The 18,639-nt window shown below is 40.8% G+C and overlaps 1 protein-coding gene and 1 long non-coding RNA gene across 9 annotated transcripts in view; one reads left to right on the top strand and one right to left on the bottom strand.

Moving 5' to 3' along the window:
- Nucleotides 1–18,639, bottom strand: part of SAP130 (Sin3A associated protein 130) — a 72,619-nt gene that overhangs the window by 29,301 nt on the left and 24,679 nt on the right. For 4 of the 5 annotated variants that reach the window (XM_046658737.1, XM_046658738.1, XM_046658736.1 and 1 more), the window contains exons 9-14: nucleotides 18,421–18,511; nucleotides 18,108–18,212; nucleotides 13,991–14,132; nucleotides 11,077–11,198; nucleotides 6,017–6,319; nucleotides 5,125–5,302 (exon numbers count right to left, since the gene is read on the bottom strand). In XM_046658737.1, coding sequence (XP_046514693.1) covers nucleotides 5,125–5,302; nucleotides 6,017–6,319; nucleotides 11,077–11,198; nucleotides 13,991–14,132; nucleotides 18,108–18,212; nucleotides 18,421–18,511 — 941 coding nt within the window. The remainder of the gene's footprint in view (nucleotides 1–5,124; nucleotides 5,303–6,016; nucleotides 6,320–11,076; nucleotides 11,199–13,990; nucleotides 14,133–18,107; nucleotides 18,213–18,420; nucleotides 18,512–18,639) is intronic. The other variant, XM_046658735.1, reaches the window with a different exon arrangement.
- Nucleotides 1,488–18,485, top strand: LOC124238136 (uncharacterized). 4 transcript variants are annotated; one of them, XR_006888248.1, is made up of 5 exons: nucleotides 1,488–1,857; nucleotides 2,848–3,040; nucleotides 10,515–10,581; nucleotides 17,432–17,545; nucleotides 18,398–18,485. It is a non-coding gene; the product is annotated as an uncharacterized LOC124238136 (long non-coding RNA). The 4 variants fall into 4 exon arrangements; XR_006888247.1 differs by having other exon boundaries at nucleotides 2,779–3,040; XR_006888246.1 differs by having other exon boundaries at nucleotides 1,488–3,040.

The following is an 18,639-nucleotide window of genomic DNA, read 5'->3' as shown; positions in this document are numbered from 1 at the left end:
TAAAGATCTCAAGATAAACTCATTCTAGATTTAGGGTGGGCCCTAAATCCAATGACTGGTATCCTTATAACAGAAAGGAGAGGGAGATCTGAGACACAGACACAGAGGAAGGCCATGTGAATACGGAAGCAGAGACTGATGTGTCCACAAGGCAAGGAATGCAAAGGATTGCCAACAGCCATCAGCAGCTGGGAGAGAGTCCTGGAACAGATTCTCCCTCAGAGCATTCCGAAGGAACCAACCCTGCCAACACCTGGATTTCAGACGTCTAGCCATCAGAACTGGGAGAATAAATTTGTTGTTTTAAGCCACCAATTTTGTGGTAATTTGTAACAGCAGCCCTAAGAAACTAATACAATGGAGGTGTAGTCAACAAAATCCAAGAAGAGGGAGGGAGAGGAAGGGAAAACTTCACAGGACAAGAGACCAAGCTTCTTCAACAAATTGCAAGGAAAAAAAGACATGAGGAACACTTTATATTAGAAGAGTCTTAAGAGACCTACCTACTAATCAAAATGTGGGCACCTTCTTACAATACTGATTCAAAGAAAGAATATAAAACAAAATTTGTGACATTTGAGACCACTGGAAATTTGAACAATGACTAGATATTTGATGATATTAAGGAGTCTCAACAGACACATGCTGAAATATATACAAATGAAATGATGTGTTGTCTGGGATTTGCTTCAAAATAATAGGGTGGAAGGGGGTGGCTAGGCATATAGATAACACAAAATCGGCCCTGAGCTGGTAAGTTGATAACTGAAGTTGGATGATGGGTACACATTCATATGTTTAAAACTGTATTATATCTAAACTTTCCCATAATAAAAAGTAAGAAATAAACAAAACAGTAAGACCAACTCCCTACTTAACCCCCAAAACAAAAAATACACAAAAAACTAATGATAAACCACTATAAACCCACAGAATGACCAAACTTAAAAAGACTGCCAATAATAAGTGTTGACAATGAGGAATGCAATGACCCTCACTGCTGGTGAGTGTGGCTCGGTGTAAGCACTTGGAATAGCTGTTGTCATTACCTGCTAGACTTGAACATAAGCACAGCCCATAACCCAGCAAATCCTCTCCTAGGATATCCTCAGGATAACATTATGGCCCCAAACCAAAACCCAAATATCCACGGATAAACCATGGTACTGTTATACAATGACAATTTATACAGCAATAAGAAAACTACAATAACATGCAATAATGTCATTTCATTTGTACATATTTCAGCATGTGCCTATTGAGAGAGATACATTAAAAAATATATAATAAGCCCTTAATATCATCAAATATCTAAAACATCAAAACCAAGTGAAGGCAGATGGATGCATACCAAAAAATGTATAGAATGTGATTCTAAGCTCAAGAAGAGGCAAAATAAATCTATAGGATCAAAAGAAAAACTATTTAGTCACTTTTGGGAGAAAGGGCTAGTGATGTCCTGTTTCTTGACCCACACAGTGGTTGGACGTTGTGTTCACTTTGTGCTAACTCATTAGGCTGAACATACGTTATCTGTGCACTTTTCTATACTTCAATGAAAATACTGAAAGAATTGGAGTTAGTAAATATAGACAACTCGTTTATTTTCTTTGCAAAGAGGAGCAAAAAATGAGGTAGACACTTGGAGCAAAGTGACTCAATAAAAGAATTTTTGTTTTAAGATGGAAGCAATGCAGCATATTTATACTTGTTATGTGAATGATCCACTAGCAAGAAAAACCTGCTTAAGCAGGAGAGGGCGGGGAGCTAGAGCAGCGCTGCTGAGGTGGCGAGAGAGGCTCTAAGAGTGCCCCAACAGTGGGAGACGGGAAGGCAGATGGGGACAGATGCTGGCAGGTAAGGAGACGTGACAGCTAGAGTTTGTGGAAGTTCTCTGCTGTTTGTTTCCATTTTTTCAAGAAAGTAGGCAGCTAATAGTGAATACAGGAGAGGAGATGTGGAAGTTTTGAGTGGAGCAGACGTAAAATAGTTCCAGAAGGCTGGTTTAGGAAAGTGTACTGCATTGGTCCACTGTAAGATCCTAGTGCAGGTTTGTGAGCTTAAGCAAATCCAGTCAACATGGTGTTTTCCCTTCACAATCTGCTGTACCTATGCATGCACAATACCAATTAAGCAGAAAGTTGGATTTAACTCTGGTTTTGACAAAGTGAATAGGAGGGAAAGCAAGTTGAGGCTGAATGCAAGGAAATGATTGCAAGGGACCAGAGAGCGTGAATCAGAGAGTACAGAAAGAGGCCATGAAAGGCAGTGAGGAAAAATGAAAAGGTGGAAGGGTCAATGGAAGGAAGGCTCCCAGTTGGGTATTATTGGAGGTACAGTACTGCGGCCAGTGAGGCAGAAAGACAGATGGTGGGCTGGGGGACACTGGAGCACTATAGAAAAAGAGGGCAAGGCAGGCACGCTGAACTCCTGTGCTGAGGAGGGCAAGGCTTATGGATGTGTACTGCTGAGGGAGGGGAAGCATCCAAGCAGCTGAGAGGCCAGAGAGCTATGAAATCATTTGTTTATGTTCAAGACAGAAAGACAGCCAGAAATCCTGAACCTTCTGAACATACAAACATACCCCCCAAAATCACACCTGCATTTCATCAAGCCTCTAGAGCTGCTGGGTCCAACAAGACGGCCACTAGCCACATGGGGCTCCTAGGACTTGAAAGGTGGCAAGTGCAACAAAGGAGCAAAATTTAACAGTATTTCATTTAAATTAACTTGAATTTAAAAACTGACATTTGATTCAGTCATTGGAAATTTTTTCAGTGTGTCTGGAATAACCTGGCTATGTGAAACGACTTCTTCAACTGCAAATTTTATGAAATCTAAATACAGATCAAGTGCTTCTGAAGATCAATGGCCTCAAAGGGGCAGTGAGGCATGAAGGGACATCGATCCTACCTCCAGGCCCAGTGACAGGACAGACGGGAGCAGAGACAGCCAAAAGTTTGGAGAGACTGCAGTGGAAGTCCAGACCCCAAGAAAGAGCCAGTTCCAGATAATGCAAGAAGGTGTTCTCAAAGAAGAGGTAAGAACACAGGGGAATCTGATGAGGACAGACTAGGAATTGCAGAGGGCACAGCAGAAGGGTCTTTGGGAGGTGGCAAAGTGTGCGAGAAGGGGGCAGATCCTTTTGTCTCCAGTGTTGTGAAATTTCAAAATATTTTACCTTGGTGCCGGTTTGTTTGTGTCCATTGCACCTACTGTGCTGAGCATTTCATGGTTCTTTAAATCAGGAAAAAAGTGCCCTTCAGTTTTGGAAGTTGTCTGTGAATGATCTCTAAGTGACCGCCCTCCCGCCTTCTCTCTGCTCTGTCTCGCTGAAGCCCCACGACTTGGAGGCAGGATCTCCTGAACTGGTTCCTTAATATTCTTATCTTTTCTCTTCTATTTTCTCTCTGTCTTTTTGCTTTACTTTTGAGAGATTTCTTCAACTTTAACAACTCTTCTACTGAATTTTCCATTTCTGCTATCATATTTTCAATTTCAGAACACACACTTTTGGTCTCTGAGAGTTCCTCTTATGTAGCATTGCCTTCCTGTTTCGTGGATGCAATTCTTTCTATTGTTCTTTGAAGACAGCATTGACAGTTTGGTCTCTGTTCATTTGCTGTAACTGTTTGTTTTCAGTTTGCTTCTCCTTGCCTAGCTTCTGCATCTTCCAAGCTGCTTGTTTCTGTACGTTTCCCGTGGTTTCTCTCTTGCACTGTTAGAAGCCCCCTCAGACACCTGCTTATCCGTGGTTGTATGTTCATGATTAGGAGGAGGGGTACTAAAAAGCCGGCTGGAAGCTCTGAGCTTGTGAAAGCCTCGTGGACTTCAAGGTTCACTGCAGGCTGATCCGATCCCCGTCCTCAGGGAACCCTTAGTGCTGGTATCTGTAGATCTTTCCCTTGGGACAGATGGATCCCAGGAGAGCAGAATCCTCTTCTCACTTTCTGTCTACAGAGTTAAGTTCAACTGCCAGGATTCTGTCAGCCAAAAGGGAGAAGTGGAGGGGAGAAGTGGACTGGGAAGTCTCAGCACTTCATAAATGCTTGGTCACTTAATCTGCTTCTGGCAAAATACTCAAGGCCTCCGCTGTGCCGGCTGATCCCAGGGCCCTGTGCAGAGGTGAAACCTGCAGGTGCCTGCTGGGATTGGGGAGGGCAGTGCACCCACATGTGGGGCGGGAAGGGGGCACAGGGCTCCAGCAGCTCCTCACACAGATTTCAGCCCCACCTCTTCTTACTCTCAGTTCTTCCTGTCCCTCATCCTTTTGAAGATGCAGCAATTTAAATGAGGATGGTGCTCAACGATTTCCTTTACAGAGTTCACATTCGGCTTTCTCACAGCTGACTGAGTGGCCACTTGCCTGCTTTCCAGCTTCAAAGTTTTGTTGCTGTTGTGTCTTCTCCTCTCCCTATCCTCCTTGTGCATTTCTAATCTTTTTTTACTTTTAAAAAGCCTCTTTACTAAAAATTCTGTAGGGTTTGGTGAGGAAAAGAAATTTAGAAGTGCATGTTCAATCTGTCATCTTAATTACAAGCTTTGCCTTGCATTTTCAGTGATAAGGCTACTCCACCATGAAGCGACTTGCCCTTAAAAGACAAACACTCTAGTCTGTGTTCCATAGCGTTTCACACAGTTTCCTGCCCATGACCCACCAACTCAGAAGCTTATATGGCAACACAGAACACTATTTGATACTAAATATGACCTTAATATACTTGGGAAATTGCTTGCCCTGAACAACAATTCATGTTGGATGATGAGGAAAAAATATACAGTAGACGTTAATGTGATTACTTAGACAAGCCTGAAGAGTTCTTTACAAGCCACCGTAGTGGTTCTAGGATTAAACTCCCGCAATTACAGAGCGCTCCTAAAGCAGTATGCAAGAGAGGCGTATAAACTGACACCCCACTGCTCAGGGATTCTCTACATCCTTCAGTCTGAGCTTGGTGAGGCTCTTCTGCCCAACCCTGTGAGCAAGTTATTTTGGAGGAAATTCAAAAACTCTACAGAAGATGAGAGATTAGAGCTTGCTAGCAGCGCTGGATGAGTGCCTACTGTTTATGCCAACTATATCTAGAACTAGAGGTGTCATCTGGCACTACTGGGTCTACTCACCCATCTGCGGCAGGTTTCTTCCGGAGTATACTCGGCCGGGGGGATGAGCCCTGGGCTGGAGCATTGGTGCTAGCACTCTGGCTGTGGGTCTGCACCACGGTTGTTGCTGCTGGAGCAGCACTGAATGGATTGCTGATAGGGTTGGCTACAATCGTGGCTCCATCTGCCAACACCACTGCTGGGGGACAGGGAGGGGAAAGGAAAGAATGATGGAGAGAGGGAAATGGAAGAAACATTACTAAAATGTCACACAAGACAAACAAAAAGGATCAGACCACCAGAATTAGAGGTCCCATGTTATGACTGTCCAGTTTCAAGAAGACAGGGGATAGGAACACAATATTCATCTGTCTCAAAGTAGACGGCAAAGTGAGAGAAGTTATTAAGTCTACTGATGCATGATCAGTATCCATCTTTCTTTGCTCTATAACCGTAATTACTAATAAATGAGATAAGATACATAAAGTACATAACGTACTTCAAGAAATGTTCTTCTACAGTTTTTGCAAAATACCACCCACTGCCTCTCAATCCCTAATAATGGTACTAACATTCCAGTCTATCTAATTTTACAGTTTCATACACAACTCCAAAGGAAATCTTAAAAGAATGAGAACACTACCATTATAAGGTGAATTTGCTTTCTCCACTAAGAGCTCTTTATAGAATGCTTCTCATCATGTGCAAATGCATACAGGCTGTTTATGTATCTAATTTCTAACGGTTACAATGATCCTGACATCCAAGTTCTAGGAAACTCATGTTACAAAGAGGAAATTAAGGCCTAGAGAAATTACCTGAGACCACAAAACCAGCCAGGAGCAGAATCAGGATTTACATCCAGTGTATCTCTTTCCTCCACACCAACTTCCATGCAAAAAACAAAAATTACCTGAAGCCTTTCCCTCAGGTTGAGGCTGCTGAGTACCCACTGGTGCAGGCTGAAGTCCTTGGGTGCTGATTGGGGTTGCTGAGTGAATTCCCTGTGTGCCAATTGGTGCTGGCTGTATTCCTGGTGTCCCGATGGGAGCTGGCTGTATCCCCTGTGTACTGATGGGTGCTGGCTGGATCCCTTGGATATGTCGAGCATGAGATGCATCCACTGTCATCAACTGCATGGGGTTTAGGTGGACTGTAGATGCCACCCCAACACCAGTCTGAGCTGTGATGGCAGAGTTTGGAGCCTGAGCTGAAACTAAAAATGATGCAAAAAGTGACTACAAGAATGTTAGCTCTGATTAGAGACAGTCCACAAAAGGAGAAAAATTCTAAAACGAAAACAGAATTTTTCCCATTGTGCAAGATCTAAATCCTCATTTTTAAAAAAAGGTACTACAGGGGCTGGCCCCGTGGCCGAGTGGTTGGGTTCGCGCGCTCTGCTGCAGGCGGCCCAGTGTTTCGTTGGTTCGGGTCCTGGGCGCGGACACGGCACTGCTCATCAAACCACGCTGAGGCAGCGTCCCGCATGCCACGACTAGAAGGACCCACAGCTGAGAATATACAACTATGTACCGGGGGGGGTTTGGGGAGAAAAAGGAAAAAAATAAAATCTTTAAAAAAAAAAAAAAAAAAGGTACTACATAAAACTCTCTATATAGGGATTTTTAGGGATTTTTCCCCTTTCACTTCCTACCAACTTGATACGGATCTTTACGCAGATTACAAAAATAGCATTAAAATAAGAAAAAAGCAATCATCTATTAAATTCCAAATGTGAGCCAGGCAACTATGCTAAATAATTAAAAGTTCTGAGATACATCCGTGGCTCCCAGGTCAAGAATCTTTCCTTTAATTGATAGAACCACTACCAGAGGCATTTCTGAGATACAGTAGTTATGAGCTTTAAATTCCGTATATCCACTGAAGAGAGAGAACAAGTAAGTTTTCTTTTTTCTATCAGGTAAATATATCATCTACTGTGTATAAAAACAAAACTCAACAACAGCAAAACTGAAAACAAAAGCATTCCTAGGAAGCAACAAAAAAGAAGGGATTTATCACTATTTGTGGAAAGAAGACAAATACAAAAGACTTCTCTCTTCAGTCATCACAAGAATCCAGAAAAAGATACATGCACAATTACGTTCACTACAGCTTTATTTACAACAGGCAAGATACGGAAACAACCTAAGTGTCCATTAATGGACAAATAGATAAAGAAAATATTATATTTTTATATATATATATATATAAAAAACATTACATTATAAGAAAATGTTATATATATTTATACATGTCACATAGCACATAACATAACAGCATACACACACTGGAATATTATTCAGCCATAAAAAAGAAGGAAACCGTATCATTTGTGACAACATAGATGGATCTTGAGGGCATTATGCTAAGCAAAATAAGCCAGACAAAGACAAATACTGTATGATCTCACTTCTTTGTAGAATCTAAAAAAACCCCAAAACAAACTGAATTTACAGATACAGAGAACAGATTGGTGGCTGCCAGAGGCAGGGGGTTGGGGGTGGGAAACATGGGCGAAGGGGATCAAAAGGTACAAACTTCCAGGTATAAAATAAACAAGTCATGGAGATGTAACTACAGCGTGGTGATTATAGCTAATAATACTGTATTGCATGTTTGAAAGTTGCTAAAAGAGTAGATCTTGAAAGTTCTCATCAAAAGAAAAAAAATTTTCTATGCATGGTGACAAATGTTAATTAGACCTATTGTGGTGATCATTTTGCAATATATACAAATATTACATCATTAAGTTGTGCAACTGAAACTAATATAATGATATGTCAATTATGACTCAAGTAAAAAAAAACGATGTAGCTGAAAAAGTTTTATAAACCATATAGAGGTTAAAATAAAAAGGTAAGTTACTATTATGAATGATAAAAGTAGAGTGAAAAGTTAGTACATGTAAATTTATAGTCACTGCCACATTGCAATTCTTCCTTTGTCGTAAAATAAATAAATAACCCCCAGGGCATTATTAGTTTCTTCCTGAGAAGCGTGCCTCTGCCTTTTCTGTTTAGTAAGTTTTTGGCCGTCTGCCTGCTGCAGAACATGCAGGCGAGTCGCCACTCCAAGCCTTTTCAAGATCAGTCTGTCTCACTCCATGCTTCGTACCCTCACTCACGCTATGCTCCTGCTGAGCCAGAGCCTGCTCTGAGCACACACGCTGTGCTGATGCTTCATCACAGACAGGATGTGCTCCTCTCCCATCGCACCACAGCTCTGTCCTATCCGTTCCGAGATGCTCTCCCCACGTCACTTCCTTTAGGAAAGCCTTCCTGACCGCACACCCTCTCAAGTGGAGGAAGCTCTCACCTCAGCAGCAGCACGCCTTTGCCCAAGCGTTTTCTGAGACTTAGCACATTCCCTCTGGTAATCTCCATGTCCTATCTCCCTACCAGACTCCAAGCTGGTTGAAAGTAAGATCTGTTTAAGAGTCAATTTTAAAAATAAAGCCCAGCACAGGACCTTACATATAGGAGGGTTTCAATAAGTATTTGCGGAATTAATAAATGTATGAATGAATAAATGAATGAATGAAATGGGAAACATCTCCGAAGCAAGTGAAATTTCAGGAACAATTTGAGATCAATTACCTGCAACTTACTATGTAAGTTATGCATATTACTCATAATTATATATTCGTATTTATATTTAACTAATAACTAATGGACCAAGAGTCCACCTTTATAAGCAACCAGAGACCATGACAACTGGTCTAATCTATCATAAACTATGTATTAGAGTAACCCCACATTTGGCAAGATCAGAGCCTATTATATACAAATTTCCTGTCCTCTTCTTGATTTGAAAAACATCTGCTTTAAAATAATTTAAAATGAGCCACTGAATCCACAATGCTTAAAAATAGGACCCTGTAATCTGGATAATAAATCATTCCTTCAGTCATGTCCATTCATGTATAGATTCAAATGTCTGAAAAATAATGCAGTACGTCTCATTTGCACCAAGAATGACAGCACTGCACTGGAAGAAACAGTCTTGTTGATTGTACTATTCATTTTTCTGTGTTAGTATCCATCAGGGCTACCGTAGTAGTGAAAGAGGGAACTTGGAAAAACAGTGTAGAGAAACAGACGACTGGCAGAATCCCCAACACTTCTGACAGTGCTCATAGGATGGATTTGTACAATAAATGTTTACATAAAATGATAACGTCTGCATAGATGGTTCTGGCTCAAGAGAGATTCCGCATGTACTTTTCAGCTGGCTAGCATTCAGAGAAATACATATTGGTCATGGGTTACAAAATGACTGCATTGTTACACAAGTATCAACTCGCCCAGGTAGCAGAAGAAGGAACCTGTAGGTTAAGTGCTGTTACTGACAGAGAGACTCAAAAACTGTCAGCAATAAGCTTAATCTCACACACATACTCACACACGCATGAGATTTACTTCCTAACTGTCAACATGATTCTATGATACTTTTTGCACCCTACTTTTGGCAACAATCAATCAAACATGGTTTTATCTTTATAAGATTGAAAATAAAAAACACCATGATGAATTTCCTTTAAAAAGATGTTATACCTTTGATGTACAGTAAAACATGACAGAAAATTCAGCACATTTCAGCTATTTTTCCACATTAAAGGAAAAAGTTAAAATAAAACCTGGGGAAAGCATTGTGGAAAATAACAACAGCAAACCAATGCAGACATGGAGGAATCTGTTTTCAAAACTATTTAAATACCTTACAGTGTCTCAAAGTTTTAGACCAGAACTGCCCAATGGAAATATAAGTCATATGTGCAATCTTAAATTTTCCAGTAGCCACATTAATAAAGTAAAAAGAGGCAGGCCAAATTAATTTTAATCATGTGTATATATATATATATATATATATATTTTTTTTTTTTTTTAAGATTTTATTTTTCCTTTTTCTCCCAAAGCCCCTGGTACATAGTTATGTATTTTTAGTTGTGGGTTCTTCTAGCTGTGGCATGTGGGATGTTGCCTCAGCATGGCCTGATGAGCGGTGCCATGTCTGCACCCAGGATTTGAACCAGTAAAACCCTGGGCCGCCGCAGTGGAGCGTGCGAACTTAACCACTCGGCCACAGGGCCAGTCCCAATGATATATTTTGTTTAATCCAATATATATAAATTATTATCATTTCAAAATGTAATTACTATGAAAACTTTCAATAAGATATTTTACATTCTTTTTTCCATAGTATGTCTTCAAAATTCAGGGTATATTTTACTCTTAAAGCACATCTCAATTCAGATACTAAATTTCTATCAGAAATATTTTATTTGTATTTTGATTCCACAAAATCTACAATTCTTGAAAACTAGTTTCACATTCCTAAGTTGTTCCAAACATATTAGAAACTCCTCTAATTTTAATTAATACAAAAATTCACTTCTTCACTTGCGTCAGGTCCCCTTTCAAGTGCTCAATGACCACATGTGGCCTTCGCAGCAGTCCTGAATGGCACAGCACAAGGGTAAGATCCACAATCTGGACAATCTGGCTTTCTTTTTCCTAAAGTGAGCTGAGGGTCCCACAGGAAAAGATTATACAAACTCTGAGGTTTAAGTATTGTTTTTTCTGGATTGACAATGAGAACATTTACCAGTAAAGATGGTGAGTGTAATTGGACTCATATTCAAAATACAATAGATATCCCACAGTACAACAGAAGCCCCAAAAGAATATAGCTGTATTTGTCTTAACCGTACTATCATTTTAAGGTGTAACAAAAATTGTTAACGTAATTATCCTCAGGGTAGGATAAAATCATGCAAATATCACTAATAAGTAACAAACCTTTTACAGGTCACAGAGACGATTTAAAACCTCAAAGCTTCAAATTTTAGCCTAATCTGAAAATAGAAGCTGGAGTAACTAAATCCATACCAGAAAACTCACTGATCAATTTCTATGTTAATGCTTGCAAAAACTAAAATGTTAAAAGTCATTTTAACAGTGGCACTCATACCTGGATACTGTCGGATGGTGGACACAGAGCTGGTGATTGGGGTGTAAGTGTGCGCAGCCAGTGGGTACGCAGAAGGTGGGTACGTTGGCAAAAAGTACTGGAACTGAACAGGAACAGACGGTCTACAGATGAAACAGATAATACGAACCAAAATGGTCTATTTTCTTCTTTACCTTCAAATGATCCTATCTGCTAGATCCCCTTTATACTCTGCCATACCACCATTTCCCAAATTGTGCCCCAAACAAACTACTAGATCAAAGGACAGCTCTAGAGAGAATAATGTTTTAAAAGATAAATGGATACTATAACTAACTATTGCCAATAAACAAAAAAATATATAGAATAATAATTAACCAAAACTGACTCCAAAAAACTCAGTAATCAAAGTTCTTCCCTACTCAATTCCACTTGAAAGACTAAAGCTCAGATTGTTTTTACTGGCAAATTTTATCAAACACACATAAAACAGATAATCTCAAACTTATACAGACTGATTAAGAGACCAGAAAAAGAAGAAAAGGGATCTAACATTTTTTAAAAGGAGCTTAACATAGGCTTGATACCAAAACCAGACAGGGAGAGTATGAGAAAAGATTATAAATGATGTCACTCTCTACACTGACACAGAAATTCCTAAATAATTAAGTACTATGTAAAACTAAATACCTCATGATAAAATAAGGTTTATCACAGAAAGACAGAATTGATTCAGTATCAGAATTTCTATTAATGTTTTATAAAAATGAAAAGAGAACAGTCATTTGAAACTTCGCAAAAGATATACAAAAAAAAAAATTTAACAGCACTCAACACTTAGTCTTGATATAAATGCCTAAGGAAACAGGGATAGAAAGAAACTTTGTTCCTCAAAGTGAAAATAGTACCTACCAATAGTACCTTATCTATAAGGAAATTTCAGAAGAGTTCCCATTCAGGTCAGGAATAAGATAAGGATGCGCACTATCTCTGCATCTATTCAACATCACAGTGGAAACTCTAGCCAACATTAAGAAAAACATAGGCAGGGGCTGGCTCCGTGGCTGAGTGGTTAAGTTTGCTTGCTCCACTCCGGCGGCCCAGGGTTTGGATCCTGGGCACCGACATGGCACCGCTCGTCAGGCCACATTGAGGCCGCGTCCCACAACCCACAACTAGAAGGACCTGCAACTAAGATATACAACTGTGTACAAGGTGGGTTTGGGAAGATAAAGCAGGAAAAAAAAAAAAAAAAAAAGATTGGCAACAGTTGTTAGCTCAGGTGCCAATCCTTAAAAAAAAAAAAAAAGGAAGACTGGCAACAGTTGTTAGCCCAGGTGCCAATCTTTAAGAAAAAAAAAGAAAAACATAGGCATACAAAACAGAAATGAAAAAACCCCCTCATGTCTCAAAAAACTGTTTTTATTTGTGGATGAAATAAAATCCAAGAGGAAATCTAAGAGAATCTACAAACTTTAAAAGCTAATAGTTGTATTCAGCAAGGTGGATTGACATGAGATGAATATATTAAAACCTGTAAGTATTCCTATATACCGTAATAATCAAACAAGAACATTTTAAGATGCTCCAAGTCTGAAGTTACTTACTTCATGTGCAATGTACCAGGTCCTTGCTATGGAAGAAGGGAGACACAGATACGGAATGGGGGAGGTAATGGGGTTAAACTAAAGGTATCAGCATGTACTCAAGGACTTTTAAAATGCTATATACTCCACAGCTCCGCCCGCTCAAACGGCCTAGAAGAAACGACAATCCAGGAACATCGAAGAGACCTTCACTTCTAAATGATGAAAAGGAATGGGGCTCCTTGAAGAAATGGGAGGTTCCAGGGCTCAGAAAGACAATGTTCAGGAGGAGCCTGGAGGATCTTGTTGTGGTGGGAAGTAAGGATGGGCTAGGGTAACCAGGAATGGCAAAACCCACAGGAACTAGTCTGAAGAGGCTGTCCAGGACCAACCCAGAGACAATTTGACCACCAAAACAGATGCCAGTAATGGACTATTAATAATGAATAAAACAAAATCCAGGAGCCTATGCTGATTTTAAAAAATAATAAAATAAATGGGCACAGAGAAAATTTCTTTTCATCAGAATGCCAACTAAAAAATGTGGGAGGAATGTTAGAAAAAGTCATTGTTTGCAATCATTATATTGCAACCATCAATTGATTCGGCCAAGAATCGTCACGCTCAAACTATTAAATGGAAGTTAATCGGGGAACAGGATATCTATAGTCTCAGAGTATTTCCACAGATTAGTTATGTACAAAGGAGAAAAATGTACCTTTACAGTAGAAAAATCTGGCAAACATCACCTTCACCTAGTAATTCATGTTGACGTAACTAATAACGGGACAAAAGGATAGCATGAGCTCTCTGATGTAGTAACAGTGAGAAGAACATATTGCCTAAGTGGTAATTGCTCCAAAAACACATAAGCTAAATCCAAGTATGAGCAAACGATCTGAGAAGCCCAAATTGAAGAACGTGCTACAAACACAACTGGCCTAGGTATACTCTTGCGAAGTGTCAGTGTATGGAAGAGGACTCATTTCAGATAACTGCACTGTGGTTAAGCAAGAGAATGTTTTGGTTCTTTGATGATAAAAATGGAGGCACTCAGGGATAAAGAGCCATGATGCTGCAACCCTCGTTCTGGCAACGACTCAAACAGAGAAACACACAAAACAAAAAAATGGTTACTAGGAGAACAACCATCTAAAGGAGAACGGCTTAATAAATACAGCACATTTTCATAAAACTAAAAAGGAAATTACATACTGTATTATTTCTGGGGAAAATTTGAAAATAAGAATAAATAAATACATGCCACATTTGTGGGACATTTTGTTTTATTGAAAAATCAAAACAACTATGACACAATGGGGCAGTGTGGCTGGCACCTTCGCTCCTACCTGTTGTCACTTCGGGTCTCCATGGCCACAGGATTTGGAGAGGCCCGATGTCCTGAAATGGGAATCAGGCTGCTCCGCTCTGCGGGGTAGTCAGGCTGGATGCGCGGAGAAGTGTGTGTGATCTGCTGAGGCACCACCTTGGCTATAAAGAGTAAAATCCAGTTACCCATTGCTCATATGCTTTTACTGGCATGCCAAAACATTCTTGGCCAGCAACAATCTTAAGAATGCATACAGTAACAAGAATCCTAAGTTTTTAATCAAAATAAAAAATGAAAGATGAGAATGTAAGGTTCAACTGAATTATCTCAACCCAATAATTCACGGACATGTTCACACTCTTATTCGTCAAAGCAGAGTTCAACATTAACACTTCAACAAAAACAGCAGCAGCCAAGCCCTTTTTCCCTAACCAAGCGTACTGGAGACCTTTCCTTAAAAAGGAGAAAAGTTTTTAATTAAAAAAAAATTTTCTACAAAAATTTGAATACACAAATGGCAAAGACCTTAGCTCCTACTCCAGGGTCCATAACTAATTAGTAATATGTAGCTAATCGGTAATGAGTTGATCATTTTAATGTCCAAGTTTCAGCTTCCTCATCTCTGAGGAGGCGTTCTTCTCTAGATAATCGCTTAATTTCCTATGTCCTGTGATTCTGCATAACATTTATAGCAAAATCAAAACAACCAGAGTTTCCAAATTAATCTGAGGCTCAAAGTTGCGTTCCTCTACAATTTACAATCAAATTTTGTTTAGAAGTTAGAGCTGAACTGGGACATACTTCACTATTGTTACAGACCTGTCCGTCAACTCTACGCTTGGGAACTTGGAAAGAACAGCTGTGACCTCAGAGACACCGGGACAGCTTCCATCTGTGTAAAGACCCAAGTTACACCAGTGACAGGCACATAAACACTGGAGACTAGGAAGACGCCACCGTGTTCCCCAAAGTGCAGCGCAGTGAAGACAAGCCCACCCCGAGGCCCAGTTATTTCCCGAGGGAGGCAGCCAGAGAAGTTTCCTCAGGATGACAGCTAGGCTGCCCAATCCAACCACTGACGATGGCATCTATTGGCTAACACAGAGAGAAGCTGCATGACACATTTTCCATCAGTAATCATTAGAGGAGGTGCTGAGTGGAAAGGAACTAAGCCTTATTTTTTCACTGTGCCCATAAAAAGTAGGAGAAAATAATGCTTTCAATAGGAATGCAGCTGTCATTTGACAGAGTAACTAACCAGTGGCTGGTAACCAAACACACACCCATGGATTTATACCTTTAATTTTTTTCGAATTAAAAATGCCACACATTCTCAATTATTAAAAATACATAAAACTTAAGGAAAAATATAATGTAGAGATCATAAGTTGGCTATGATGTTATCTCCAAAAATAATCTCTGTTTTCTGAATGCTGTGCTCATCTGACTCTGCTTTTTATAATGCTTCGACCACTGTCGTGTATGGGCCAGAGCACGGAGAAAAATAAGGATGGTACTCTATTGGAAATGAGCATTCATTTGAGGTGAAAACTCTACGCTCGTGGTTAATGAGGCTTTTTTCCCCTGACCCAGCACATTCCTATCAGTAACTGGCTGAATGCAATATCTAACCTCACCTGGAGAAAGCAAGTGCCACTTGGAAAAAGCGACTTAGGTGATTTTAATGTATCTCCATACTCCAAGTGAAAACCAACACTCTAGGGTTAACATCAGATTTCCCTTCTCAACTGAGATATCTTTGTACACGGATCCTATTATGATGTAACAAAGAAATATCTGGGCTGCTAGAAAAGAGGAAAACAAAACTAGAGCCTGAGCCTGATGGAACCCAACGAAACCCATCAGAGTAAGCAGCGGATGTTAAATCTGTTTGTACACCTCTGTCAAATGATTTTCATATCTAGAATTCCGTAAATGATTAAAATTAAAAGAATGAGCTGGGGAGACATAGAATCCAGTAACTTGGGAGAGGTAAAAAGTTAGCAGTTTTAGCAAACGAACGAACATATTTCCATCTCCCGGTACTTTTAGTGCGTTTACTTCCACAGTGTGATCTTTTAGGAAGGTACAGTGACACTAACAAGAACTAATGTCCAAATAATTCTTCACAGAGGGTTCGAGATGAAACCAGAGAGCACCTGTAGGGTACACTGCCCCCTTTTTACGGGTCTAATTTTCTTCAAAGCTACAGATTCCCTAGTGAGACTCTCCACTGTAAAAATTAAAAGAATGGGCTTGGTTGGCACTGACGTGACAGCACTGAGGATAACTGATGACACTGCTGGGTACAGCCAGAAAATCAATGACCTTTGTCAACCAAAGTGCATTAAGGCTAAACCCACACACAAACTAACTTCTTTTCACAGAAGCAAAATTAAATTCAGAGGGGTATGAGAGAAGTCTGGTTTCTCCCACGTCAGGCCATAGTGCACACTAATGTGAGAAAGACCCAGCAGCAGCGTTCTCTCAAAGTGCTCTGGGGGCTTGGTGTCAACTTAAGGGCTGGATGGCCTGGTTACCTAAACCAGGAGTAAGGGTTTCCTGGGTCCTACCATTGTTCTGGAACAGCGTCCTCGAAGTTCGCTGAGAGGGCTATGAAGCCGCAGCCCATCTCGCATGCGAAGGAAGGAAGCAGGGAGGGAGGGACCACCTAAGCACCAGGACACGGCAGGGGGGAAGCCGCACTTCCACGTCTGCTCACCAGATTTCTGACAGTAAAGTCTATCAGTGTGCCCTCTCAAAAAGCAGTCTTACTTCTAAAAGTACAGTCTATCAAAAATATAGCAGCTTTCCCCTATCTCTGGGAGTGGAGAACAGCAATATGACACGCTCACCATCGGAGAACCAGGGCCAAGGTAACACTAGCAACTCAGACCCATGGCTTGTGGGTTAGAGAGAGCAGTGCAGGGGCTGGCCCCATGGCCGAGTGGTTAAGTTTGCATGTTCCACTTCGGCGGCCCAGGGTTTCACCGGTTCGAATCCTGGGCACGGACATGGCACCGCTCACCAAGCCATGCTGAGACAGCCTCCCACATGCCACAATTAAAAGGACCCACAACTAAAAATATACAACTATGTACTGGGGGGCTTTGGGGAGAAAAAGGACAAATAAAATCTTTAAAAAAAATTTAAAAAAAAAAAGAGAGAGAACAGTGCTGTGCCTCACAGGCCACAGTCTCTCTTTGGAAGCTGTGACAGTGACATATCAGCCGCTAGGACAGGCATCAGCCACCTGCAGCCTGCTGGCCAAACCCTGCCTGATGCCTGTTTCTGTATGATCCGTGAACTGAGAATGGTTCACACTTTTAAATGGTTGGGGAAAAAAATTTTTAAAAGTTATTTCATCACACATGAAAACTACATGAAATTCAAATTTCTGTGTCCATAAAAAGTCTTCCTGAACCATGGCCACGCTTATTTGTTTACGTCTCATCCACAGCTGAGTTGCTGCGGCACAGACCTACAAGGCCTGCAGAGCCTAGAACACTTCCTATCTGGCCCCATGGAAACGGTCTGCCAATCCCTGCTCGCGAGGACTGACGTTTGGTTGCCAGTAAGTGTTCAAAAATTTTTTAATATTCAAAGTACACACATATTTAAAAGGGGACTAAACAAAGCCTGGAAGAAATTCTGGGGTGGCCATGCAGTACGTCGGGCAGCACTCAGATGAGAACCAGGGTGAAGGATGCAAGGTGTAGCGCTCGCCCACTGCTGAATCACACAGCAATTTTTCCTGAACACTCTATCAGTGTGCAAGTTCTCTTCATTCCACATCTTTGCTTCTTTCTTGCTTTCTCTGTAGCTCATGTCTAACTATGTCAGTAAAGTGAACTTATTTCTTTAAAAGGTACACATAAAAGACGCAAAGTTTGATGAAGGAGGAAGTCAAAAGTAGAGTCAAAGTTTACTTTGAGCTCTCAGAGACTGTTATCCTTTTACACTCTACCATCAATGCCAAATCTGTATGACAAATAATATTAAAAGTTAAATTCAGGGCTGCTTTGAAAATCAACAACAACAACAACAAATCAGTACTAGCCGTCTATCTGAAGCCTTGGCGGGAGGGGCTGAGCAATTCCTTTGAAGCTTCCGTCTGAAGGTCGCACGACACTTACCGACAGGGATGTTTGAGGTGGTCACAGCAGTAGCATGGGATGAATGTGAGGGCATTGTCATGGTAACAATTGTACTCGTGGGAGCTTGCGTGTGTGACACAGATCCTGAAACGGGAGAGAAAAGGAAATTCTTTAACAATGGCCTCTCAGCATACATTACAGATTCTCAAAAACATGAGAAAAGCTCTTGGGGAAAGTTAAGAGAATTTTTCTAGCCTAATCTTTCTCTCTGACTGAAGCTGAGATGTGAAAAATTAACCCACCACTTATGCCTCATTCTTCCCTGGCAGGAGGAGCAGGGTTGCCAACTTACCGGCCGTGGTTGCTGAAGGAATGGTGTTGGTTGCCAAGATAGGTGCTACTGTTGCTGCAGCCACTGGTGTGCCTGTACTGAAGATAGTTTTCTGTGGGGGAACCCACAACCCAGGATTAGAAACAAGAACACTGCCCGCTCGATCCAGTTTAAAAGCAATCACTGCCTTCAAGATTGCCAGGTTCTTAGCAAGTTTTGCACAATTCTGGTTTTTAACCC

This window comes from Equus quagga, chromosome 4 (assembly GCF_021613505.1).
Source record: "Equus quagga isolate Etosha38 chromosome 4, UCLA_HA_Equagga_1.0, whole genome shotgun sequence".
NCBI classification, from domain to species: Eukaryota; Metazoa; Chordata; class Mammalia; order Perissodactyla; family Equidae; genus Equus; species Equus quagga.
The sequence above is the reverse complement of the archived record's forward strand: the minus strand, read 5'-3'. Positions and strand labels throughout refer to the sequence as shown.